This window comes from Nothobranchius furzeri, chromosome 5 (genome assembly GCF_043380555.1).
Source record: "Nothobranchius furzeri strain GRZ-AD chromosome 5, NfurGRZ-RIMD1, whole genome shotgun sequence".
In the NCBI taxonomy this organism is placed as follows: Eukaryota; Metazoa; Chordata; class Actinopteri; order Cyprinodontiformes; family Nothobranchiidae; genus Nothobranchius; species Nothobranchius furzeri.
In genome coordinates this window covers 62,027,695-62,049,315 of record NC_091745.1, presented here as the reverse complement: position 1 = coordinate 62,049,315, position 21,621 = coordinate 62,027,695, and the positions used below count along the sequence as shown (strand labels likewise).

Below are 21,621 nucleotides of genomic sequence, written 5' to 3'. Positions count from 1 at the left end.
AATGACATCATTGGAAGTAGCCAATATTTATTTGTCCCATCCTGATTGTGCTCAATTAGTTTTGATTAAATAATGTGCATCAGCGTTGCTTTCTTGATTTTATTTTTTGCAACACAAGAAACAATTTGGCATCAACCGAGCAAGTAGGTGTTAAATGCAAAAAATGGTTCAGCCCAAAAAGGTTTTGAGGTTTTTAAAAATTTGTAATCTTGTATTTGCTTGAATACTTTTAGTATTTTAACGATGTACTAATGATATACAACTAACTCAAATGGCATTTTGTTTACATCAACTAACATTGAAACCGTTTTTAAAAACCTGTATCTTTCTAATTTCAGTAAAGATGGATCACCTTGTAACGCAAAATTGCAAAACAAAAGTGTCGAAAAAATCTAATCACAATAGTAAAAATATATATATATTAAAAATTCTGAAGTGGTTTTGGCGTCTTCAGTGCAGGGTTTTGACCGATTTGGCAACCCCAGTGTAATCTCGTAAATTAGCGTTGTTATTCTCGCGAGAATCAGGCAGTCTGCCTGATAGGAATAATGGCCGGAACGAAGAAGAACACAAGAGGCATTTTAGAGTGTTTTAGCTGACCGGGAGAAGCGAACGTCACCGGGAGCCCCTTCCTACCCAGATCTCGGAGCGGATGGGTAGAAGGGGTTTCACCAAAGGACTCGAGAAACGGAATAGACTCTTGAGGAAGTGGGAGAAACGCTAACGTTTTCTTGGTAGCTAGTGCTAGCTGGCTAACACAACACACACGGGTGTCACTACCGAGGGGGCAAACCCGAATAGCTGTGACAGTTGTGTATCAGGTGGCTCGAATGAAACGGTGACTTAACTCCGGAACTTGTGGTCAAACGTCCGCCCTGTCGCTAATATGAGTGGACCGGGGCAGGACAGCGAACCAGAGGCGAAAGTCCTTCTCATCAAGCGGCTTTACAGGTAAGTTGACGAGGCCGTTTTTACTGAAATAACCAACATGATGCTTATTAAATACTGATATCGGATGCATACTAAACAACGATTGTGTGTGCTTCAAAGTCTCTGCATGCCATTAGCTATCCAAATGAGTCGGGTTTCCTTTAATGGAGAGGCTAGGTCTTCAGCTGCGGTGCTTTTACGATTTGTATTGAAGTGAAACGGAATTTTACTACTTAACATGGTCAGCCCAGACGTTTATTTGCTCTTAAACTTACTACCTGACACAATTTACCCACTGTCCCCGTTGTCATTCCCATGTTTTCCTCCCAGATCTGTAGTGGAGTCTGTACACAGACTGGATGGCATCATTGGCACCAAATCATCCTACAGAGAGGTCTTCAAACCGGAGAACATCAGCCAGCGCAACAAGTACGTCCTGCTCTGTCACCACCCCAGTAACCCTAGTTAAACCTTTTTGACATATTCTTCTGGCCCAGCTGGTTGTCAGATATAGACCGAGATATTCATTATGCTTCTCCGCCCACTTTTCGTTTTCTGCCTCAATCAGACATGAAATAAAATAACTTCCGGTTCCATACTCACGTTAAATGCTTACAAAAAGGAACAAAACTTGTTTTTGTCAAATGAAAAAAAATAGTACCTGTTGAGATCATACCATAGTTATGAGTTGGTATTCTCATATCTTGAAGAGATTCCTAACTTGGAATTCCTAGTCCTTATGGGATCAGCTTTTGCTGCAAAGACATGCAGATGGTTTGTGTAGCATGTGCTTCAACTGGGTATTTAGAAAACTGGGTGTAAATGTAGGTGAGTAAAACAGTAGACTTGGGTGGTATCCAAAGTTTCATACCATCCAACTTCCTCCACATTTTACCACGGTGTAAGGTGTTTCTGGGACAAATTCAAAAAAGATTATGTAAGCCTCAAGTGGAATTACCAGACTGCTGGCTTGGACCTTCACCGTTTAGAAACTGATTAACAAACACTATTCCTAAAACAATAACAACATAATGCACATAATAATAACAATTTTTAAAAAATGCAGCTTATAAAAATAAACTAGCATGTTTACCTATTCAGGCCTTGATGTAGGACGTTGTGAACCGACTGCTGAAAACCGGCTTCGATGAGCTTGTGGCACAGACCCATGGGTACTAGGGCTGTACAATATATCGTAAATATATCGTTATCGCGATATCAACATGCACATTTTGTATATCGCAAGGGATGGATAAATATCGCAATGAATGGTCAGCTCAAATGTTTGCTACATATGATGCATTCTGTCAATCAAACGGGGGCATGATGTTTTTTTAACAAATCAAATAGAGCTCTTCACCCATTTGGCCAAATGGGTGGGTTCTCATAGGTCAGATGCCCGCCTCCGAGGCGGACGTCACTTAATTTTAATGGTTAGCAAACACATGAGTTAGCTTAGTTCTGCTCTTCCTGCTGATTCTGCTTTTCCTGGGATCCACTGATTGCCTTTTCTTGTTTATTTTCTTTCCACCTTTCCTCACATCTTTTGCTTTTACATTTTAATGATTTATTTATTAATTTGTTCTTGATCATTTTTGTTCTTAAGTTACGTTTTTATCACAAGTAATATTGTCATTGCAATGTTAGTCATTGTTATCAAATATCGCAGGTTTTCCTAATATTGTGCAGCCCTAATGGGTACTTTGGGGCTAGTCGCAACATCTAGGGATGACTGGCAGCATATTTCCACCAGAAAAGAGCATTGTTGTCTCTTTTAATAACAGGCTCTAAACAGAAAGCTACTATTTCATTTCCGGCTCGCTCCTGTGCTGACGGGGCCTGTATCTTTCCCTGTCACCTTTTGCTTGCACAAAACAGTTCTCCTTAATCATTTGCTTCAAACCCCAAATACTCCCAAACTGCAGAAGTTGTGTTCTTTCTAGACACCAAGTCACTTGGTACACAAGCTGCCATTTTTCTCCTCATCTCTCTCTGTGCGTCTTCTCCGCGTTGCCATGTGATGACATCACATTCATAAACTTTATGGAGCATCTGCAAAAGTTGGAAACTTCAATTTGTTTTAATGATGTCAACACAAGTATTTAAGTAACAAAACTCCAGTGTTTTGGCCAGCTCAAGAGCCTCACTACTACAGCTGTGAAGATGATCTTGTTACTTTAGGGTTTTTGTGCGTTCCAGTTGTCCTCGGAACTCGGAATTTGCAAGCAGGAAATGACGTAACAGGCTCGTTTTGCGTTCTAGCTTCCAACTCGGAATAAATGGATGCCACCTGTGTTGTTGAGTACTAAACCAAAAGAATTACATAATCAAGTATTCTCTGCATCCAAATTATAGGGACACACACGCCCTTGGTCAGTTCCCACATACCACCAGAAAAACATTACAAATCAAATGTAAAAATACAAACGCCAGGAAAAGTAAAAACCCTGAACACTGGTCAATTTTAGCAGCAACGTTTAATTTTTCAACAGCGTAACTATTGATAACAACAATAAACAACTTACCGGTGCTGTTAAACAGTAAAAAGAAATGGTAAATGGCCTGTATTTGATATAGCGCCTTCAAATTCCTGGAACCCCTCAAGGTGCTTTACAACACAATCAGTCATTCACCCATTCACACACACATTCACACACTGGTGGGGATGAGCTACAATGTAGCCACAGCTGCCCTGGGGCGCACTGGCAGAGGCAAGGCTGCCGAGCACAGGCGCCACCGGTCCCTCTGACCACCACCAGCAGGCAACGTGGGTTAAGTGCCTTGCCCAAGGACACAACGACAGCGACAAACTGAGCGGGACTCGAACCTGCAACCTTCCGATTACGGGGTGGGCACTTAACTCCTGTGCCACCATCATCCCGAGAAAGAAAACTGAACATATAAATGAGAAAAAAATAAAGACGATAACTACTTCCTGGTAGCACTGGGTGCAGCCATCTTTAAATTTGCTAGGAATTCTGAGTTCCATGTTCATTGCTTCATTTCCCGCTAACTTATCTCGGAAAAATGAGTTTCGAGGACAACCGGAATGCACCTTTATCAAGAGTATTTACTATTAGCTCTAACTGGTGCTTTAAATGACCTGTTTAACCCTAAAATAATATATATAGATATATATCTATATATATATATTAGATCTAGGTGATATAGGAAAAAAGTATATCGATAAAAAAAATTATATTGATCAATATTGATAATAGAAAAATATTTTAAAATTGTACAAAACGTATTTTACGTGCAGCCCTGGCCATTTTATTTTTGGTATTTATTTTTTCTCTACCTCTTCTCAAAACATAAAGTTGAAATGTTGACATTTTAGTTAGATTCATCATGAATTTGAATGTGTACCTGGATATCTAGTAGATTTCTTAGTATTTATTACATATTAAAACAACTGGTTCTAGTTTTACTGCTGGGTGTCAAACATGTTTCACCTGAAGCTCCCAGTCAGGTGGTGTTTCTGTCTTCTCACAGCTCCACCCTTTTATCATGGTGCTGACTCAGTCCACCTGTCAAACCGGTGTTCCAGCTGTTGCCTAAACCACTGCATGTGTCTTTTTTCTCTCAGGCTTAGGGAGTTTTGTGTGAAATTAATGTTTCTTCATCCTGTGGACTACGGCCGCAAAGCTGAGGAGCTGCTGTGGAGGAAGGTCTACTATGAGGTCATCCAGGTTATCAAGACTAACAAGAAGGTAAACAGAACAAGCCCTAAGAATGTGGACTTTGTTTTGTTTCAGAGTAAGAAGTGTTAAAACTATTTTTGATGCACATAATTATAAGTGTTTAAAATGTTCAAAATAGATGTTGATGTAATTAGTGTGACTCTAAAGTGAGGGAGTGAAGTGCAGCATCCGGACCGTTTACGAGGAGCTCACAACAGGAAGTCCTACCAGTAAGCATGGAGTCATAATTAAAACTTTTCAGGTGCTGGTCATAAAATTAGAATGGCAAAGTTGACGACTTTCAGTAATTCCATTTAAAAAGTCAAACTTGTGTATTATAGTCATTCATTACACACATACCGATATATTTCTGTCATTTTGATGATTATAATTGACTAGTTCAGTATCTCAGAATGTTAGAATATCAATTAAGACCATTGCAAAAAAGAAATGTTGGCCAACTGAAAAGTATGAGCATGTACAGCACTCAATATTTAATTGGGGCTCCTTTGGCCTGGATTACTGCAGCAATGTGGCTTGGCATGGAGTGGATCAGTCTGTGGCACTGATCAGGTGTTACGAGAGCCCATGTTCCTCTGTTAGTGGTCTTCAGCTCTTCTGAATTGTTGGGTCTGGCGTATTACATCTTTCTCTTCACAATACTCCATAGATCTTCTATGGGGTTATGGTCAGGCGAGTGGCCACTCTTTGTGAGTCTTTGTGAATGAATGGGTTTTGTTTACCAATCCTCTCCAGGGTGTGGTTATTTCTGTTGCTGTTACGCTTTTTTCTACCACATCTTTTCCTTCCCTTCACTTCTCTTCTAATGTTCTTGGACACAGAGCTCTGAACAGCCAGCCTCTTTAGCAATGACCTTCTGTGTCTTACCTTCCTCGTGCAAGGTGTCACTGGTCGTCTTTTGGACAACTGTCAACTCAGCAGTCTGCCCATGATTCTGTAGCCTACAGAAGTAGACTGAGAGACCATTTGAAGGGTTTTGCAGCTGAATTTGGGATTTTCATTAGCTGTCGGTTATAATCATCAAAATTTTAAAAATAAACATTTGAAATATCAAATCAGTCTGTGTAATGAATTAATCTAATATACAAGTTTCACTTTTTGAAATGAATTACTGAAATAAATAAATTTTTCATATTCTAACTTTATGACCAGCACCTGTAGTGCACCGTATAATGAACAAATAAACATTTTAAACGCAACAGAGCTGACTGACTGAGACCGGTGTTGTATCTAAGACAACATTCACACTGCTGGCAAAAGCGCATCAAATCTGCTTTTTTCCCCACATCTGAATTTTTTTTTATGACAGTCTGAACGCACAGATCCAATTATTTTCAAATGCGATCCGTGTCACTTGAACATGTGGTACTGATTCCGACACATATCTGACGTTTTTGAAAGCGACTGCAGTCTGAACGGTCTTGTCACATTAAATCCATCTCCTACGTCACTGAGTCAACGGAGGTGAGCGTCGTGTGTGGATGTTCCTGAGGAGGAGGGTTCAGGAGTCTGTCTGGACATCCTGTTTTTTAGGTTTTGGTATTAAACCTACAGAAGAGCATGAGAACGGAAGCGGGAGATGCTGCTGGACCGTTACACCGGTCTCTGCGGTAGCTTGTGTGAGTCTCTTTATACTTTGCAGCTTTAGAAGGAGATTCAAGTAAGATTATGTCTCAACACAAATCACAAAATATTCGGTCCCAGATTTTAGCTACAGCTAGTCTCTGTGACTTTTAAAGTTGTTTCCAGGGATGTCCCATCCCGATATCGATCAAAAACACTGGATCGGATTACACTGGACGGCGTCAAAAATCTCCGATATAAAAAGTCTGTTAAGGTTCACATTTTTGCAACCCATGGTTAAGAAAAAAATTGTCATTTTTTTATACTTACTGTTACTGGCTCTTGTTCTTCGATTGAGTAATATCACTTGATCAAGCCTGTCATACATTCTACACAATGAAATGGGTATAAGTCTGTATGATTTGTGCTGATTTTGTATCAGATTGATATCGGTATCGGTCAGTGCTGAAGGCTGCAATTTTTGGTTTTGTATCGGAAGTGTAAACATTTTATTGGGACATCCCTAGTTGTTTCCAAAAACTCCACAAAAGAAAAGGCAGGATAATGAGTCATGCTCATTAATGTTCATGCTATGTAAATGTCTGGCCTTTGATTGGCTCTCTGCTGCCTCCGTTCACTTACATTTATTTATTTATTTTTCTTGGGTAATAAGTGCAACCTTGATTTCTCCACAAATGACCCAAGCCTGAGTGTTCTACCATGTTTTAGAGATGCTAATGACTAGCTTCTATCCCCGTGACGTAGAAGACACTTTTCCTTTTGGCTTTTTATGACCTGAGCCTTTTCTGCAGCTTATACAGGAAATGGGGGTTGGAGATTATTTTTACTATTTTTATTTTTTATTGTGCGCACTCAAGTTTTGGATTCATTTGTGATTTAAGAATAATAAAATAATTGTTCTAGAAATGTTTTCTAAAGTTCTGTCTCTTTCTCCGTTTTGCAGCATATCCACAGTCGCAGCGCCCTGGAGTGTGCCTACAGAACACACCTGATCGCCGGTGTGGGTTTCTACCAACACCTGTTGCTCTACATTCAATCACATTACCAGCTGGAGCTGCAGGACTGCATCGACTGGACCCACGTCACAGATCCACTCATTGGTCAGATGTGAAAACAAACTCACCGCAGCAATGGTGCTGGTGTGGTTTTAGCTTACCCATCTCTGACTCATCAGCAAGTTCTTAATCCAGTTTTAGTCATTTCTGCTATCTCCTTAGATGTTTCCTCTGCTTGATGCATGCCACTGATCTGACCCTTCTCACACAGACTAACATCTTTTCCACGACCACCAGATGTGTCTTTATCTTGTTGAGAAGCAACTATTTGCACTAGTTGGGGTTAAATAACTTCATGCAGCTGAAAGATAATCACCCATGCAGTAATTATCCAGTAGGAGCCTCATACCTATTAGCTTAGTTAAATCCAGATTGTGGCATTTTTTGGGACAGGCAGTGTATAAACATGAATACGTAACAGTTTTTAAGTTTCCTCTCATAACTCACCCCCAGAAAAGATCTGATCACTAATTGTATCAACAGGCCGAAAAAAACCTGTGTCAGCCTCGCCTAAAGAGATGGAGTGGGCTCAGATGGCCTGTCATCGATGTCTGGTCTACCTTGGAGATCTGGGTAATAACATGTTAATAATTCCTTCTCTACCAAATTAATGGAGGCGTGAGACAGCTTGTGTCATTCAGCGTAGAGAAATTTGGCTTGGTCCCATCGGATAACTGAGAAAAGGCCGTTTGCTCCTTTTAGACTTTGATGTTTATTAGTTAGTCTGAACAATGAGTCATTTAGAATTAATTGATCTAACTGTTCTTGTTACTTAAATAATCGAATGAATGCTCGTTCTGCTTTGTCTGTTTATTTGTTTACTGGTTTTCTCCTCAGTTCGCTACCAGAATGAACTTGCTGGGGTGGAGACTGAGCACCTGGCAGAGCGGTTTTACCATCAAGCCCTGTCTGTTATGCCACACGTAGGTGAGTGATCATAGGCTAATGTTTATGTGAAACTCTGCTGCTCTTTTCAACAGTCGGGCACCAAGAACTTTGGCTGAGTTTTCCTGTTTAAAGCTTTCATTTTCTCGTTTTTTCAGCAAATTTGCTGGGGTCTCTTGTATAAATGAATAAAACTCTGGCACTCCTGTTTCAGGGGGTGTTTGTCAGAGATTGGGGGAGGGGGTTTATGGATTGGGATGCTCAGATCTGATCTCATGATTGAAAATCGGGACCCATCACATGATTTTCAGGTGGAAAATTCAGATTGAACATTACTGTAATTAAAGACTTTTGCACCATATTCTACTTTTTCCAGTTTCACCTGTAGCTTCTAGACTACATTATGTAGCATCAATAATAAATCATAACTCACCCAGCCATTAATTTGTACACCTTTCCACAGGAATGCCTTTTAACCAACTGGGAACACTGGCCGGGAGCAACTTCTACAACGTTGAAGCGACCTACTACTACCTGCGCTGGTGAGGAACCAACCCTAACGTTGTTAGGAATTTAGCCTGTTCTCATAACATCTAAAGAGATGTATTTAATTTCTGTGTAGCATCCAATCAGATACTCCGTTTGAGGGTGCCTACGGCAACCTCAAACGGCTGTTCGACAAAGCTGCCAAGATGTACCACCAAGTCAAGAAGCAGGAAATGAAGAAGCTGTCTCCGTCTCGGCAAAGGTTAGGAAGATTCACAGACCAATCAGCTGCAGAGCCTTCATATTAAAAACCATTTTAGACACCAAAAAGTTTAAAAAAATAAATAAATAAAAATTCTTATAGGTCCTTCAAGATCTACAGTTTTACGTTTCATTGACTTTCATGTTCAGAATCTCTAATTCCATTTTTTAAGGTGCAGTATGTAAGAATATATCCCAAAGAGTCTAATGTTTCAGTCATTTTGGAAGGAAGGTTATACTGAAACATTTCATATCCAGTTGGGATTGTTGGTTTTTCTCCTTTCAAAACGATGGAAGGAGTGAAGTATCAACTGTTTACCATCAGTGAGTGTGGGGTTGCTGTGTCTGCTGCAAGCTAATACTGCAGCGCCAGCAATTGTAATATGACGGCCAGCAAAATCTCCAGAATTGTTTAAAGTGGTTGCATTAACCAAATTTTGCAACAGGATGTCATTGTTACTTCACTTCTACATAATGCACCTTTAACCTTTGCCTTCAGAGATGAAACCTACTTTCCTCTTTAATGTGTCCCAATCCAGATCCAAAGACATTAAGCGCCTCCTGGTGAGCTTCATGTACCTCCAGAGTCTCCTGCAGCCCAAGAACAGGTGAGCCGACCTTCCTGCTCCTCAGCAGTTTTAACCATTTCCATAAAGGATTTTAACTCTGAATTGTCTCCTCTTCCTCCTGCGATGAAGTCTGATGGAGACGGAGCTGACGTCACTCTGCCAGTCTGTGCTGGAGGACTTCAACCTGGTCCTGTTCTACCTCCCGCCTCCAACACATGGAAGCACTCATCATCACTGCCCCAGCGAGGAAGAGGAGGAGCAGCAGCATGCTGACAACTCCTATCCTGTTCTGCCCGACAACCTGATCTTCAAAATGGTGGTTACATGCCTGATGGTGGTGCACAGCCTCAAGAGAGGAGGTTTGTTTTTCAGGATTTCCACATTTATAAATCCGTAAAAGGTTGGTTTGTCCCAGATGCACATCGAACAAACGAATGCGGTTTAATCATACGTAAAAATTTTAGATGGGTTCACTGGTTTAATACCCAGATACTCATTTATTTATTTATTTGTTTGCTGCAAATTTAAGAGGAGCATCCACATGTTTGGTTCTTACTGTTAATTCTGCAGCAACGGGTTAAGGGGATCAAATTTGATGAGCCAAGTTTTTCATCATCACAGATCCAACTTTCCGTCCCACTCATGTAGCATAAAAATACATCTTAGCTGTAGACCTAATCCACCGAGCAGAACTTTAGTGGGTGTAAAACCCTCTGACGTCATCAGGAGTAAAGGTCTGTTTTCTTTAGTTATCAGCAGGCATCGAAAGGTCTGTGTGCTTGTTGGTGAAACATCCCATAATAACCAATCTTTATACGTACATCTTCAATTCAAGATGGCCACCACAGCTGACAGACTGTAGTTTTTTTACAGGTGTTGAGTTCAAATTTGCTACCAGTCACTTAGACTGGGGGCAGCAGTAGCTCGACAGGTTGAGCGGGTTGTCCAGTAATCGGAAGGTTGCAGGTTCGATCCCGACTCCGGACAGAGAATTCTGCTGTTGTGTCCTTGGGCAAGACACTTAACCCACCTTGCCTGCTGGTGGTGGTCGGAGGGACCGGTGGCGCCTGTGCTCGGCAGCCTCGCCTCTGTCAGTGCGCCCCAGAGCAGCTGTGGCTACATCGTAGCTCATCACCATCAGTGTGTGAATGTGTGTGTGAATGGATGAATGATACACTGTAGTGTAAAGCGCTTTGGAGTCCTTACTCTGAGAGGCGCTATACAAGTGTGGGTCGCTTATCATTCATTGAGAGGCGGCGCTAACACATTAGCACTACCTTTTGTGAAGAGTTTCTGCTTAAAATGTTAGCATTAGCTGTCGGAGTTAGCCCTTTTTGCCTGTTGGCAAAGATCTGATGAGTCGTTGAACACAGTTTATGAAAAACTCTTAATTTTAAATCGCTGAAGAATCCTAATCTAATTGAGATTACAGAAATAATAGAGAAAACGAAATGTGCTTTGTGTAATTTTAACATGAAACTGCTGCTGGGCTTGTTTCTGAAGGCTCAAAGCAGTACAGCGCATCCATAGCTTTCACTCTGGCCCTGTTCTCCCACCTGGTGAACCACGTCAACATCCGGCTACAAGCCGGACTCGAGGAAGGAGAGAGCCAAGTGCCGCCGCTTCACACTGATGCTGCAGGTGATGGTTCACGCCAGAGATGATCTCACTTTACCGTCGTCTGCAACATACTTGAGGAGTTTTTTTTTTTATTGAAGATAAACATCTAAACAATGGTTTATTCTAGATGACCTGGAGGTTCAAGATGTGTCGGCTCCTCCCACAGACCACTCGGAGGAGAGGCTTCTGGAAAATGGCTCCCTGAAGCAGCAGGAGGAGGAGGGGGAGGACAAGGAAGGAGGAGGCTGTGAGCGAGTCGGAGGCAAAAAGCTCAGCAGTGAGGACGACCAGCATAGGATGGATGAGGAGAAACAGAGGCAGAAGAAGAAGTACACTCGCCTTTCTCGACTCCGCCGGCGTCGTTGTGCTCGCAAAGGCGGGCTGGGCGAAGACGAGAGCGATCTGAGCGAAGGATTTGAGAGCGAAGAAGATGAGGATGAAGTAGAAGGGAGGGGCCGGGCTAATTCCACAGGAGGTACCACGGTGGAAGAACCGCTTAATCCTTCGTCTGTCAAGAAGGAGACAAAGATAGAGCCTCTTGGTGAAGGAGGTAGCTGGGTGAGTGGCTCAGAGGAAGAGGAGGAGGAAGGAGGAACAGCTTTCGATGTTGAGACTGATTCCGACATGAACAGCCAGGAATCTCGATCAGACCTGGAGGACATTGAGGACACAGAAAATTCAGAAAACATGGAGGGTACGGCCCGGGAGAACCAGGAAGAGGACGAAGATGAAGATCAACCTAAAGGTGGCGAGAGGGACGGCGAGATGCCTCCAGCCTCCAACGGACCGCTCACGTTGAGCGACTCTAGCATCAGCAGCAACCTCCAGGCCATGTCCTCTCAGCTCTTCCAGGCTAAGCGCTGCTTCCGTCTGGCTCCGACTTTCAGCAACATGCTCCTGAGGCCTCAAGCTTCCGCTTCCTCGGTAATTCCCACCCCCACGGACACCTCTGCTCCCCCCTCTCAAGAGACGCCGCCACCTCCTGTGGAGTTGCATTGTGACATGAGCTCCGGTACCGCCAATGGAACCAACGACAATGGTACTGGAACATCACATGACCCCGCTTCTTTCTATGATTTTATTTCATCTGATTTCGACAGAACGGGTCTGGTTCTAGACTCTGACTTAGACCTTCTGTGTGCATGTTATGTTTGTTTCCTTTTTACCAGCAGACACGGACTCTGACTCAGAAGGAAGTCAACGCAGCACTCAGTCCGCACGCAGTGAGAAAACCCTCTTGGAGAAGCTGGAGATCCTGACCAATCAGGGCTTGATGCAGGTGGTGAAGGTCTTTGTTGATTGGCTGAGGACAAACACAGACATCATCCTCATGTGTGCACAGGTGAGGGGACGCGGAGTTCAACCTGAAGTCAGGACTTTGATGTTGGTTTTTGACAAACGGTGATACTTTTCTCCTCAGAGTTCTCAGAGTTTGTGGAACCGTCTGTCGGTTCTGCTAAACCTGCTACCCGATGGCAGCAAGCTGCTGGAGGCTGGTGAGTCGTTCTTTTCAGGCCCCCGTTACCGGTTTGAGGCAGTGTGTTGACCCGAGGATGAGCTAGGGTTGTAGAGTTTGCCGTCTTGAGAGGCCTTGTTGATTTTCTCCTCCTGATGTGAATTACAATCTGTCTAAATGACGGTTGGCTTCCTATAAAAGATGGTTAGTGCCACTAAAAAGTAAAAAAATAATAATAATAAATAATAATTCTGACTTTTTTCCTCCTAAGTGAAAAATATGAATTCTGAGAAATGGGTCAGAATTATTTTTTTCTCTGGCCCTAATCCTCTTCCTTAGATTTCAGAACTTTCCATTTAAAAAAAAAAACGCTCAAAGACATATTTGGTATATTTGTTTAGCACGACCCGAAGGGAGTTCCATATTCTGCTGTTAATGACGATACCAGGTTACCCTACATATCGTTTCAAGTGAGCATAAAGAAGAAATGCACAAAATTTACTCATCAATGCATGAAGACAAAATGACATAACATAAACCTAATCAGTAATAATAGGACATGAATAACTTCTGTATTAAATGTTTCTATTCCAATCTGCTGCACTAACAGAAAAACTGTTCTGTCACTGAATATTTGACGATATTTACACTTCTAACAGCTGTGTCTGTAGTGACTTTATTCGTGTGTGTTTGTTTGCAGGTCTTGGCCTGAATGCAGAGGTGACAGAGATGCTGAAGGCATGCGAACAGCCAGGTTTGATCCAGAGTCTGCTGCTGCCCGAGGACGTGGCTCTGAGACACCTGCCTGCTCTCGGCGCCGCTCACCGCCGCCTTGATTGTACTCACCAGAACTCCGCCCTCAGTTCCCTTCAGGAGGTACGAACATAGAAAAACACACCCAAACACACAGGAGGGAGCTTTAGGGTTTAGTGGGAATTAAAAACAGATCAAATACTTAAAAGAATTTTCTTTCCTGTGCAGATTAATTCAATTCAATTCAATTCAAAAAAACTTTAATCATCCCTGAGGGGCAATTGTTTCAGTACAGAAGAATTGGTACTGTGGTCATTCGCAACAAGAGTCGCGCTACCGTTAATTAGATGAAAAGGGGATTACATGAGGATAAATTGGGGGAGGGATAAAAAGACATACCAGAGTTACTCCCGGCAGGGCGGGGGGGCTGGGATCCTGTTTCCCCAGCGAGAGCAGCCCTATGGCGCTCAGCCACTGTAGCCACAGGTGGGAGGGAGATCTTGGGAGGAGCGCAGAGCATATTGACACCTGCAGGTTGATGACCTCGCCAGGCTGAAGTCCACCAATCCGAAGGCGGGGGGGTCGGTGGTGTTTTCACAGCATCTGTCTGCATTCCTTTGTGTGTGTGTGTGGGGGGGGGGGGTAAAGAATTTTCTTTCCTGTGCAGATTACCGGGTCATGTAGCTGGTTAGCTTTCAGAATTTTATCTAAAATTTGTCCGTTCTTCTTTTTATGTATTTAATAAAAAAAACATTTTTTAGAATAATCTGCAGATTATCTTGACTAAAAGCTTTAATTTACTCATGCCGTGCATCACATTGTTTCCCTTATTTTAGATGATGGAAAATGGAGATTTACACATTTTGAACCCTTATAGGTTTAAAAGTCAGATTATCTTCAGCGTTTCAGTAATAAATATTTGACTAATCAGTGATTCAATTTGACTCAAAGATCGCAAAAGCGGCATAAAATCATCTTGACCATCTGTAGTGTTAGGTCTTGTGTAAAAACTGTTCTGTACTCATCTCACAAGTACAGAGTGAGGAGGATGGCTCAGAAACACTCAAAACTAAGAAATAAGCTCAAGATACAATCAGATTATTTAGAAAAACAGATGAAAACATCTGTTAAGATAAGAAATATAAACTGATTTAGTAAAAACCAACTTTTCTCTCCTCTTTTCGTCCAGTGTGTTGTGCGAGTTTGTTGCATTCGTAGTTTTGGGCACTTCTTAACAAATCTCCAAGGCAATGTTCTACACTTCAACCCTGAGGTGGGAATCTTCACCAGCATCGGCCAGGCTGAACAGGAGAACCTGGTGCAGCAGGCCAAGGCCCAGTTCAGGATGGTGAGTGGTTCCCAGCTCATCAGAACCAGCATCCTTGTTTTGTCTTTGTTGGTCTAAAATGATGTGATACACCTTTACTTGTGTCGATGGCCCAGGCTGAAGAGGAGGCTCGTCGTAATCGGTTAATGAGGGACATGGCGCAGCTCCGACTGCAGGTCTGTCTTCTAACTCACATTGACTCTTTACACTCAGCTGGTTGATTCTCACCCATTCACCTTCTGTTGTCCTGAGCTCCGTGTTTACCCAGCGTTAATCCTGAGTTTTCATCTGTTTTCTGTGCTGCTCCTGCAGTTGGAGGTGTCGCAGCTAGAGGGCAGCCTTCAGCAGCCTAAAGCTCAGTCGTCCATGTCTCCCTACCTGGTACCAGATGCTGCTGCCCTCTGCCAGCATCTCAGTCTCATCCGGCAGCTGGCTGGCAGCGGCTGCTTCATCGTCATCATCCCACGGACGGGTCAGTGCTTCACACAAGGGTGGAATCCTAAAATCTGTTGGGAACGTTGTAGCTTTAAAGATTAGTCTGGAAGTTAGATTCTAGAATAAACGTGAAATCTTTAATGTGTCACTAAACGGATTAAAGAATAAAGTTTTCTCTCTTTATGTTTTAGTGATTGACGGACTTGACAGGCTGAAAAAAGAGAATGCTGGTGCCCGGGATGGCATCCGCTTTCTGGAGTCAGAATTTCGCAAAGGCAACAGGTAAGTTTCCATCGTAAAAACTACAAATATCTGGAGAGAACCCAGAAGAAGAAGCTAAATCCGAAGTTGTGCTCAACCTGATGGCTTGTTCCAGCAAGTGTTATATGCCCCACCCCCCTGCATATAAATAATAAGGCGTTTTTCAGACTTACAGTAAAAATGCTCTTCAGATTTTCATTTAGATGTGTTACAAAAGTCTCAGGATCTGAAGGAGGACGAGGTGGCGGTGGAAATGTCTGGAACAAAATGGATTTAACTCGTATTCTATCGTTTATAACAATTTATGACTAGGGCTGGACAATGCAGACCAAAACCTTTAGCTGAATTCTGATGTATGCTGTGTATCTCAATATGAATAAATAAAAATAAATAATATTTTTTTATTGTCAAGTATTGACAAACACTTAAGTCAAACCTCCTTATCTCAGTTGTCATACAGGCAATTTTATTTGTAATATGAATTCATTTGAAATAATGTAACTCTATGTGGGTGGGTCATATATCACTCAAACCAGTAAGTTTTATTTATTTATTTTTTTGCTTGGTAAAATAAATAAATAAACATGTAGAGGCAGAGTGAGACACCTAAGATGTAGAACACAACACTACCGTAGGTCATTCATCTCCTCAGCAGTGAGTGTATAACTCCTCGGTTTAACTGGTACTGGCATTATCCCGGTACACAATAACATCAATGCAATATTCAGTATTTGTTCAGTACGTGTATAATACCAGATGTACGTTAGTATGTTTGTGTCCCTTATAGCTCTGGAAACCAAGTTTTCTTTGTTGGTTTTAGTGGTTGAAGGTTACAGTAATAGCTTTGTGGGTTCACCTGTAATCTTGTTATTTTCTTCTTCCTTTTGTCTAAGTGTATGTTCTGCTGTACTGAGTGAATTTCTCCACTGTGGGATTAATAGAGACTATTCTTTTCTAATGCTAATTTAATGGGTAAATACATCCACTATGACTCACATGTTATTTATAAAGCTCCTTCACATGGCCGTAATGATTAAATAAAGTGCTGGCCAAGCATAAAAGAATAACAGATACAAGAAACCAAAATAAATAAAAAACGCATCCTAAAACTAAAAATCCCATTAACTCATTCACTGCCAGCTGTTTCCTGATCAGAAAGCATTTTTGAGCATTTTTGCTGTTTTTTTCAAGAGTCAGAATATTGTTCTGTCTAACTGAACTCGCTCATATTTTGCCTAAACATTAAAGTGTGATCCACATATCCATGGAGCTAAAGCCTTAGCTAAAACATATTGTTAACCATAGAAGTAGACCCTGCAAATGCGGCCGCCGTAGGCAGTAGCATTCTGTGCAGCTTCTACTCTTCAGTGTCTATGCTGACCAATCTTCACTTAGTTCGGGGGTCGGCAACCCGCGGCTCTGGAGCCGCATGCGGCTCTTCCATCCATCTGATGCGGCTCTCTCTGCTTGTAAAATAATGAATGGATATTTAAATAAAACGCTTTATATTTTACTGTATTAATTTTACACCTGTATGCCAATTCTAAATGTAAAGATTGTCTGCGTAAACCTGAACAATTCCAACCCGGTCTTGCTGTGAGACCGGGTTGACGCGTCACGCTTGGGCGTAATCATATGCGCTTTCTGAGTTGAAGAGGATATGAGATTCTGGGATTCTCCTCAGACGGCTCCTGGATGTGTCGCCACATTGGAGACAGGAACAAGTGCTATTCAGCCAAAGTTTCATAATCAGGGAACCTTTTCTAAGTGACAAGTCTCGTTTCAGTCGGAGGAATCTTCCTGCATGCGCTCTGGTTCTGCAACGCGCTCCAAGCCCCTCTCCACATCTTCAGCTCGCTGTGCACCGTACGTACGCGCTGACAGTGAGCAGCGCTAAGCATTGTCCAGCTCAGATGTTCAGAAGGAAATCTTTTCTTGAGTGATTTAGCTACATCTGCGATGTGCGAAACGAATAAAATGTCAGTTCGTCTGCATGCGTCGGGGTAATTCTTTCTATTCTTTCTCCGTCAACATAAACGGCCAAATACGGGAACTATCCGGTCAGCACAAGCCCTGCTTTTAACTGTTTTGTTTTCTTGTGAAAATTGTTGCAAAGAGATAAAATTAAACTTGATTAACACCAGAGCCAGGCGCACTGCCGTTATCTCCGTCACTGTAAATGAGGGAAAAACCAAATGATCGGATCCTTTTCTGACCTTCCCCACTTACAAAGTTTAATTACAACAATCAAATGTGACAGAGCCTGGATTTGTATTCTGAACAGTCTAAACATCTTTTAAAAAGAAACGTATGACAAAAGTGGCACCTGCTTAGTAAAACCACCAACAGGGTGAAAAATATCTAAATATTGTAGGCAGAGACGGGCTACAACTTCTGGATCCATTTCATATAAATCATTTTATTGATTATCGTCTGAAAGATAACTTTGACGTACACGAGCGACCGGTACTGGCTGCTGTCACCTGTTGTGATTGGTTAAAGCAGCTCTCTGCTGTCTGAGGGTAGGCCCCGCCCACAACGCCGTGGCTGCTGTGGCTCCCAGTGTTTACTGTGGGAAACGGGTAATAATGGCTCTTTGATGGGAACAGGTTGCCGACCCCTGACTTAGTTGAATGAAGGAAAATGTTCCTTTTTTAAATGACGCTGACAAACATGTTTCCATAGGTACATCCGCTGCCAGAAGGAGTCAGGTCGCAGTTTTGAAAGAGATAAAGTAAAACGGCTGGACATTGAAGCTTGGTGAGCGTCTCTTTGTTAAACTCTGTCACTGGAAGGAAATTAGCTCTATTTTGACTTTTCTCATCCTTTGTTTTCCCTTTTCAGGCATCTTTATAAGATGGTGGACAGTTGTCGTCAGCTATCGGTCTCCCAGAGCAACGGAGATGAAGACACAGCCGGTATGGTGACCATCTTAACGGGCCATGAAGTAGAAGAGCTTCGCTCTCGTTCAGCATCGATGGAGGTGAGTCTCGCTGTGTTACTTTCACCAGCTTCTGGGGTTTAATTTTAGCTTCTTTTTCTTTTTTTACGTTTCTGAAATCCACCTAATCTTCTGCTACTGCATGTCCTTATTAGCTGGTACATTTAAAATTTCTTTTTACTGCAGCACAATATTTTGCAGGTTTTTGGATTATTAAGGTTAGCATCTCATTCTGACTGCATTTAATTGACTGAGAAACACAAATTCAAAGTGATGCTCGTTTTGTTTTCCTGTCTTATGGTTGGCACTCATTAATGCGTGCTGTTCCTCTCTCTGCCAGTCGGCAGTCCAAGCGGCGACCTTGGCGGGCATGGAGCTGAAAAATATTGTGGAGTTTTACCGTCAGTGGAAGGAGATCGGCTGACAGTCCAAAAGGGGGCGGCTGTCAGTGCTGCAAACAGCTGATGGATAACAACACTCGCTCCCTCTATCTCTCCTACTCTCGCTCTGTGTGTATCTGCGTCTCCAAGGCAACAAAACAACTCAAAAGAAAGCTGAATCGTGGAGTTAAAGCTCAGAGGGCTGGACGAGGAAATCCAGTGGAGTCAAATTTAAAAATTAGAGAAACGCGGGCGAAAAACTTTGCTATAAGAAACAGCAGATCTCCCACATCACAGTTCCCAAACATAAAGAGTGACCCCTAGTGGTCGGAGGGAGGAAGCAGTGGGACAACGCTACCAAAATTCAAGTGCCCCTGGTTCACCTCTAACCAGGAATACACTGTAAATGTTAGGAAACGAGTACATTTGTGTTGAAACTGCACACAAACACTCACGTTCAGATGAATCCATATAGATATTTAGAGCAGCAGTTTGGATTTCAGTTCCCTTTTCCTCAGTCTACTTTTCAAAAATAGGGTCAAAAGCCAGAGTGGTACTGTGTAAGGTCACGGGTGTAACATGACGTCTGACAGCGGGAACCCGCACTGACTGCCTGACACTTGAGGCTTTCATCAATCAAAAACAAACCAGGCACCTTGTAGCTCAAAGGGTTGAAGGAAGGGTTGAGGAAGCCGGAAGTACGTTTCTACGGGATCGGTTTGTTTTCTTTGTGGCTTTTTTATTTAATTTTCATTTGTTTTTCTTTATTTGTGGTGTACTTTTGTGACCAGTGACTTATGTATTGTGCTGTTTCTATCTGAGAAAAGAAAACATTACAGGTGTTGTCCTGTTTGAAGATATTAATTTGGATTTTATTTTTGTACCCTGATGTTTATTTAGCTTTTTGTAAGCTGAATCTGAATGATAGATGCAAGAATGTTTAAAGGAAAAGGGACGAGGTCAGTGTGTGTCAGACTGAACAAACCCAAAAGATGCTAATCCAGAATCTATTTATCAAGTGTCGCAGGTGGGTAGAAGCTGACTGGCTTCATGTTGTAATTAGTAGATAAAGGATCAGCTGACCCTTTCCTGAGGAATGTGGATTGTGTTTGGACCTGTGTAAACTCCTAAAATGTATCCTATCTACATCACCATCTCCATAGTGACTGTCCCATCATGCACATTGCAGAGGAAAACCAGTATATGTGTGTGGCCATGCATTGAACAATAAAATAAACTGATGCTGACCTTGTGTCCTGTCTGTTCTGCAGTGATCATTTAAAGGAATCAAAATGAGGTGGTAGACGTCTGAAGTTTCTCAGGCATCTGATGAGTTAGGAATGGGGCTCATGTTTTTGTCTTAAAGGGATGGTAGGCAGTTATGCTTGCTTTTAGCACCCCCTAGTGTCCGTTTGTAGAAGTGAAAACCAAAACCTATCTTCTCGCTGGGTGTTTCTTTATAATGCCTTAATCTAACAGCTGAAATTTCTCCCTGCGTTCCCAAGTGTCTAGAGGAGTGAATCATCACTAAGCTGTGTTCTTGATCAAAAACATGCAGGAAATGTGCTGAAGCCAGACAGCAGCGCCAAGTTGGTCAGCCCAATTCTTAAGTCCCAACAGACTGGACCATCAACTGTGATGTTGCAAATGCAACATTCTGGCCACAGAGGGTGAAGGGGGCTGGGTGGCCTTTCCTTAACCCTGTAGAGGGTCATTTTAACACATACTGGCTCAAAAAAAGATTTAAAAATACGAAAAAATTGCTAAGTATCCCTTTAATCTTAATGCTTTGTGTAATTTATAACTACGTAGAGCTTCTGTCCATGCAAAAAAAAGTTAGTGATACCATGTTATATTGTAATAAAGTTGTGGTAATCTGACAAAAACACGGTGTGAACAGCTTCTACCACATGTAGCTCTACATCTGCTGAAATGACAGGTTGCAGCCATTTTTGTGTGTTTTTTTTTTGTTTTTTGTTTTTTTTAGCTCTGGTGGTCATCTTTAACCAGTGAGATCAGAAACTGCTTCAGAGCTGGAATCACTCATAATGTGTTTTTCTTGGAATGGACTTGGGGAATGCTGCTTAACTATCCTGAGCCAAATTTTTAGCTGTAAAACAAATCAATGCCATTTTTGTGTTTGCTACTGGTTATCTGTGGCAGCTTGACTCACGTCGTACAATCATTCATCTTCTAAACTGCTCATTTCTCACTAGCGTCTGAGGGAGCTCCAGTGTTTCAGTCTCTAGCTGCAAGTCTCTCGTCGTCGTAGGGACTCGCGTCTCCATGCATATAAAGACGCAGCGCTGAATATACTGATGCGCTCCAGCCGACACAGCCGCTCTCCTCCGTAGAATAACATTTTCACACTTATTTAAACACTCAAAGTTCAAACTTTTTGTACATTTGGATGCAGAAAACAATGCACCGTAAAAAAAGCATGCAAAATTGCACAAAATAATCTCCAAGGCTACGAAGGTGAATCACGTTACAGCGCGAGAGATTACTGTATCTCTTCGGACATAAGAGCATTTTAGGTTGAAATACAGAAGTGAAATTCAGCAAAAGAATAGAAATTACTGATGTAATTTTTAGCCTCTTTGTCTAAAGCCCCCAGCCCCTGTTCTCAACCCCCGCATCCGTCCCTGGCACTGCAGAGATGCTGCAACTGGAAATCGAACCAGCATCCTTCGTGTCGCAAGGCACCAATGATGTGATTTTACATTTGATATTGGTTTCTTTAAACAGTATCAACAGGAGAAACAAAACGAAGCGTGGTTGATGTTGGTGGAGACCCTGCAGCTGGGTTTGGCTCCACTGCATTCCTCCAGTGAACGTGAGAGAGATGAACCCTCCTGAACTCCTCATGTGAGCTCTCCCGAGGGCCTCTCCCCTCCTAAACTAGGTCTCCGTGTGCCATTCTTTCTTTTCTTTGCTCCATCTCTTGCGCTCCCCGCCCCACCTCCCCAGGCCC

At 42.3% G+C, this 21,621-nt stretch overlaps 1 protein-coding gene across 2 annotated transcripts; it reads left to right on the top strand.

Annotated features, from left to right (window-relative positions):
- Positions 1-659: 659 nt before the first annotated feature.
- On the top strand, positions 660-18,848 carry smg5 (SMG5 nonsense mediated mRNA decay factor). 2 transcript variants are annotated; one of them, XM_015949752.3, is made up of 22 exons: positions 660-951; positions 1,261-1,359; positions 4,520-4,643; positions 7,162-7,318; positions 7,757-7,846; positions 8,111-8,200; positions 8,622-8,700; positions 8,781-8,906; positions 9,445-9,513; positions 9,604-9,833; positions 10,978-11,115; positions 11,222-12,133; positions 12,267-12,436; positions 12,515-12,590; positions 13,251-13,426; positions 14,493-14,651; positions 14,747-14,806; positions 14,943-15,102; positions 15,257-15,347; positions 18,012-18,086; positions 18,171-18,309; positions 18,608-18,848. In XM_015949752.3, the coding sequence occupies exons 1-22, from the start codon at positions 887-889 to the stop codon at positions 18,689-18,691; spliced, it is 3,369 nt and encodes a 1,122-aa protein (XP_015805238.3). In that variant the 5' UTR covers positions 660-886; the 3' UTR covers positions 18,692-18,848. The 2 variants fall into 2 exon arrangements, with proteins under 2 accessions (XP_015805238.3, XP_015805237.3); XM_015949751.3 differs by having other exon boundaries at positions 12,264-12,436.
- The last annotated feature ends 2,773 nt before the right edge of the window (positions 18,849-21,621 follow it).

Coding starts and splice junctions, on each gene's coding strand:
- smg5 (XM_015949751.3), top strand. CDS start 887: ATGAGTGGACCGGGGCAGGACAGCGAACCAGAGGCGAAAGTCCTTCTC. Junction 14,807..14,942: donor TGGCGCAGCTCCGACTGCAG/GTCTGTCTTCTA, acceptor CTGCTCCTGCAG/TTGGAGGTGTCGCAGCTAGA. Junction 18,087..18,170: donor CGGCTGGACATTGAAGCTTG/GTGAGCGTCTCT, acceptor TTCCCTTTTCAG/GCATCTTTATAAGATGGTGG.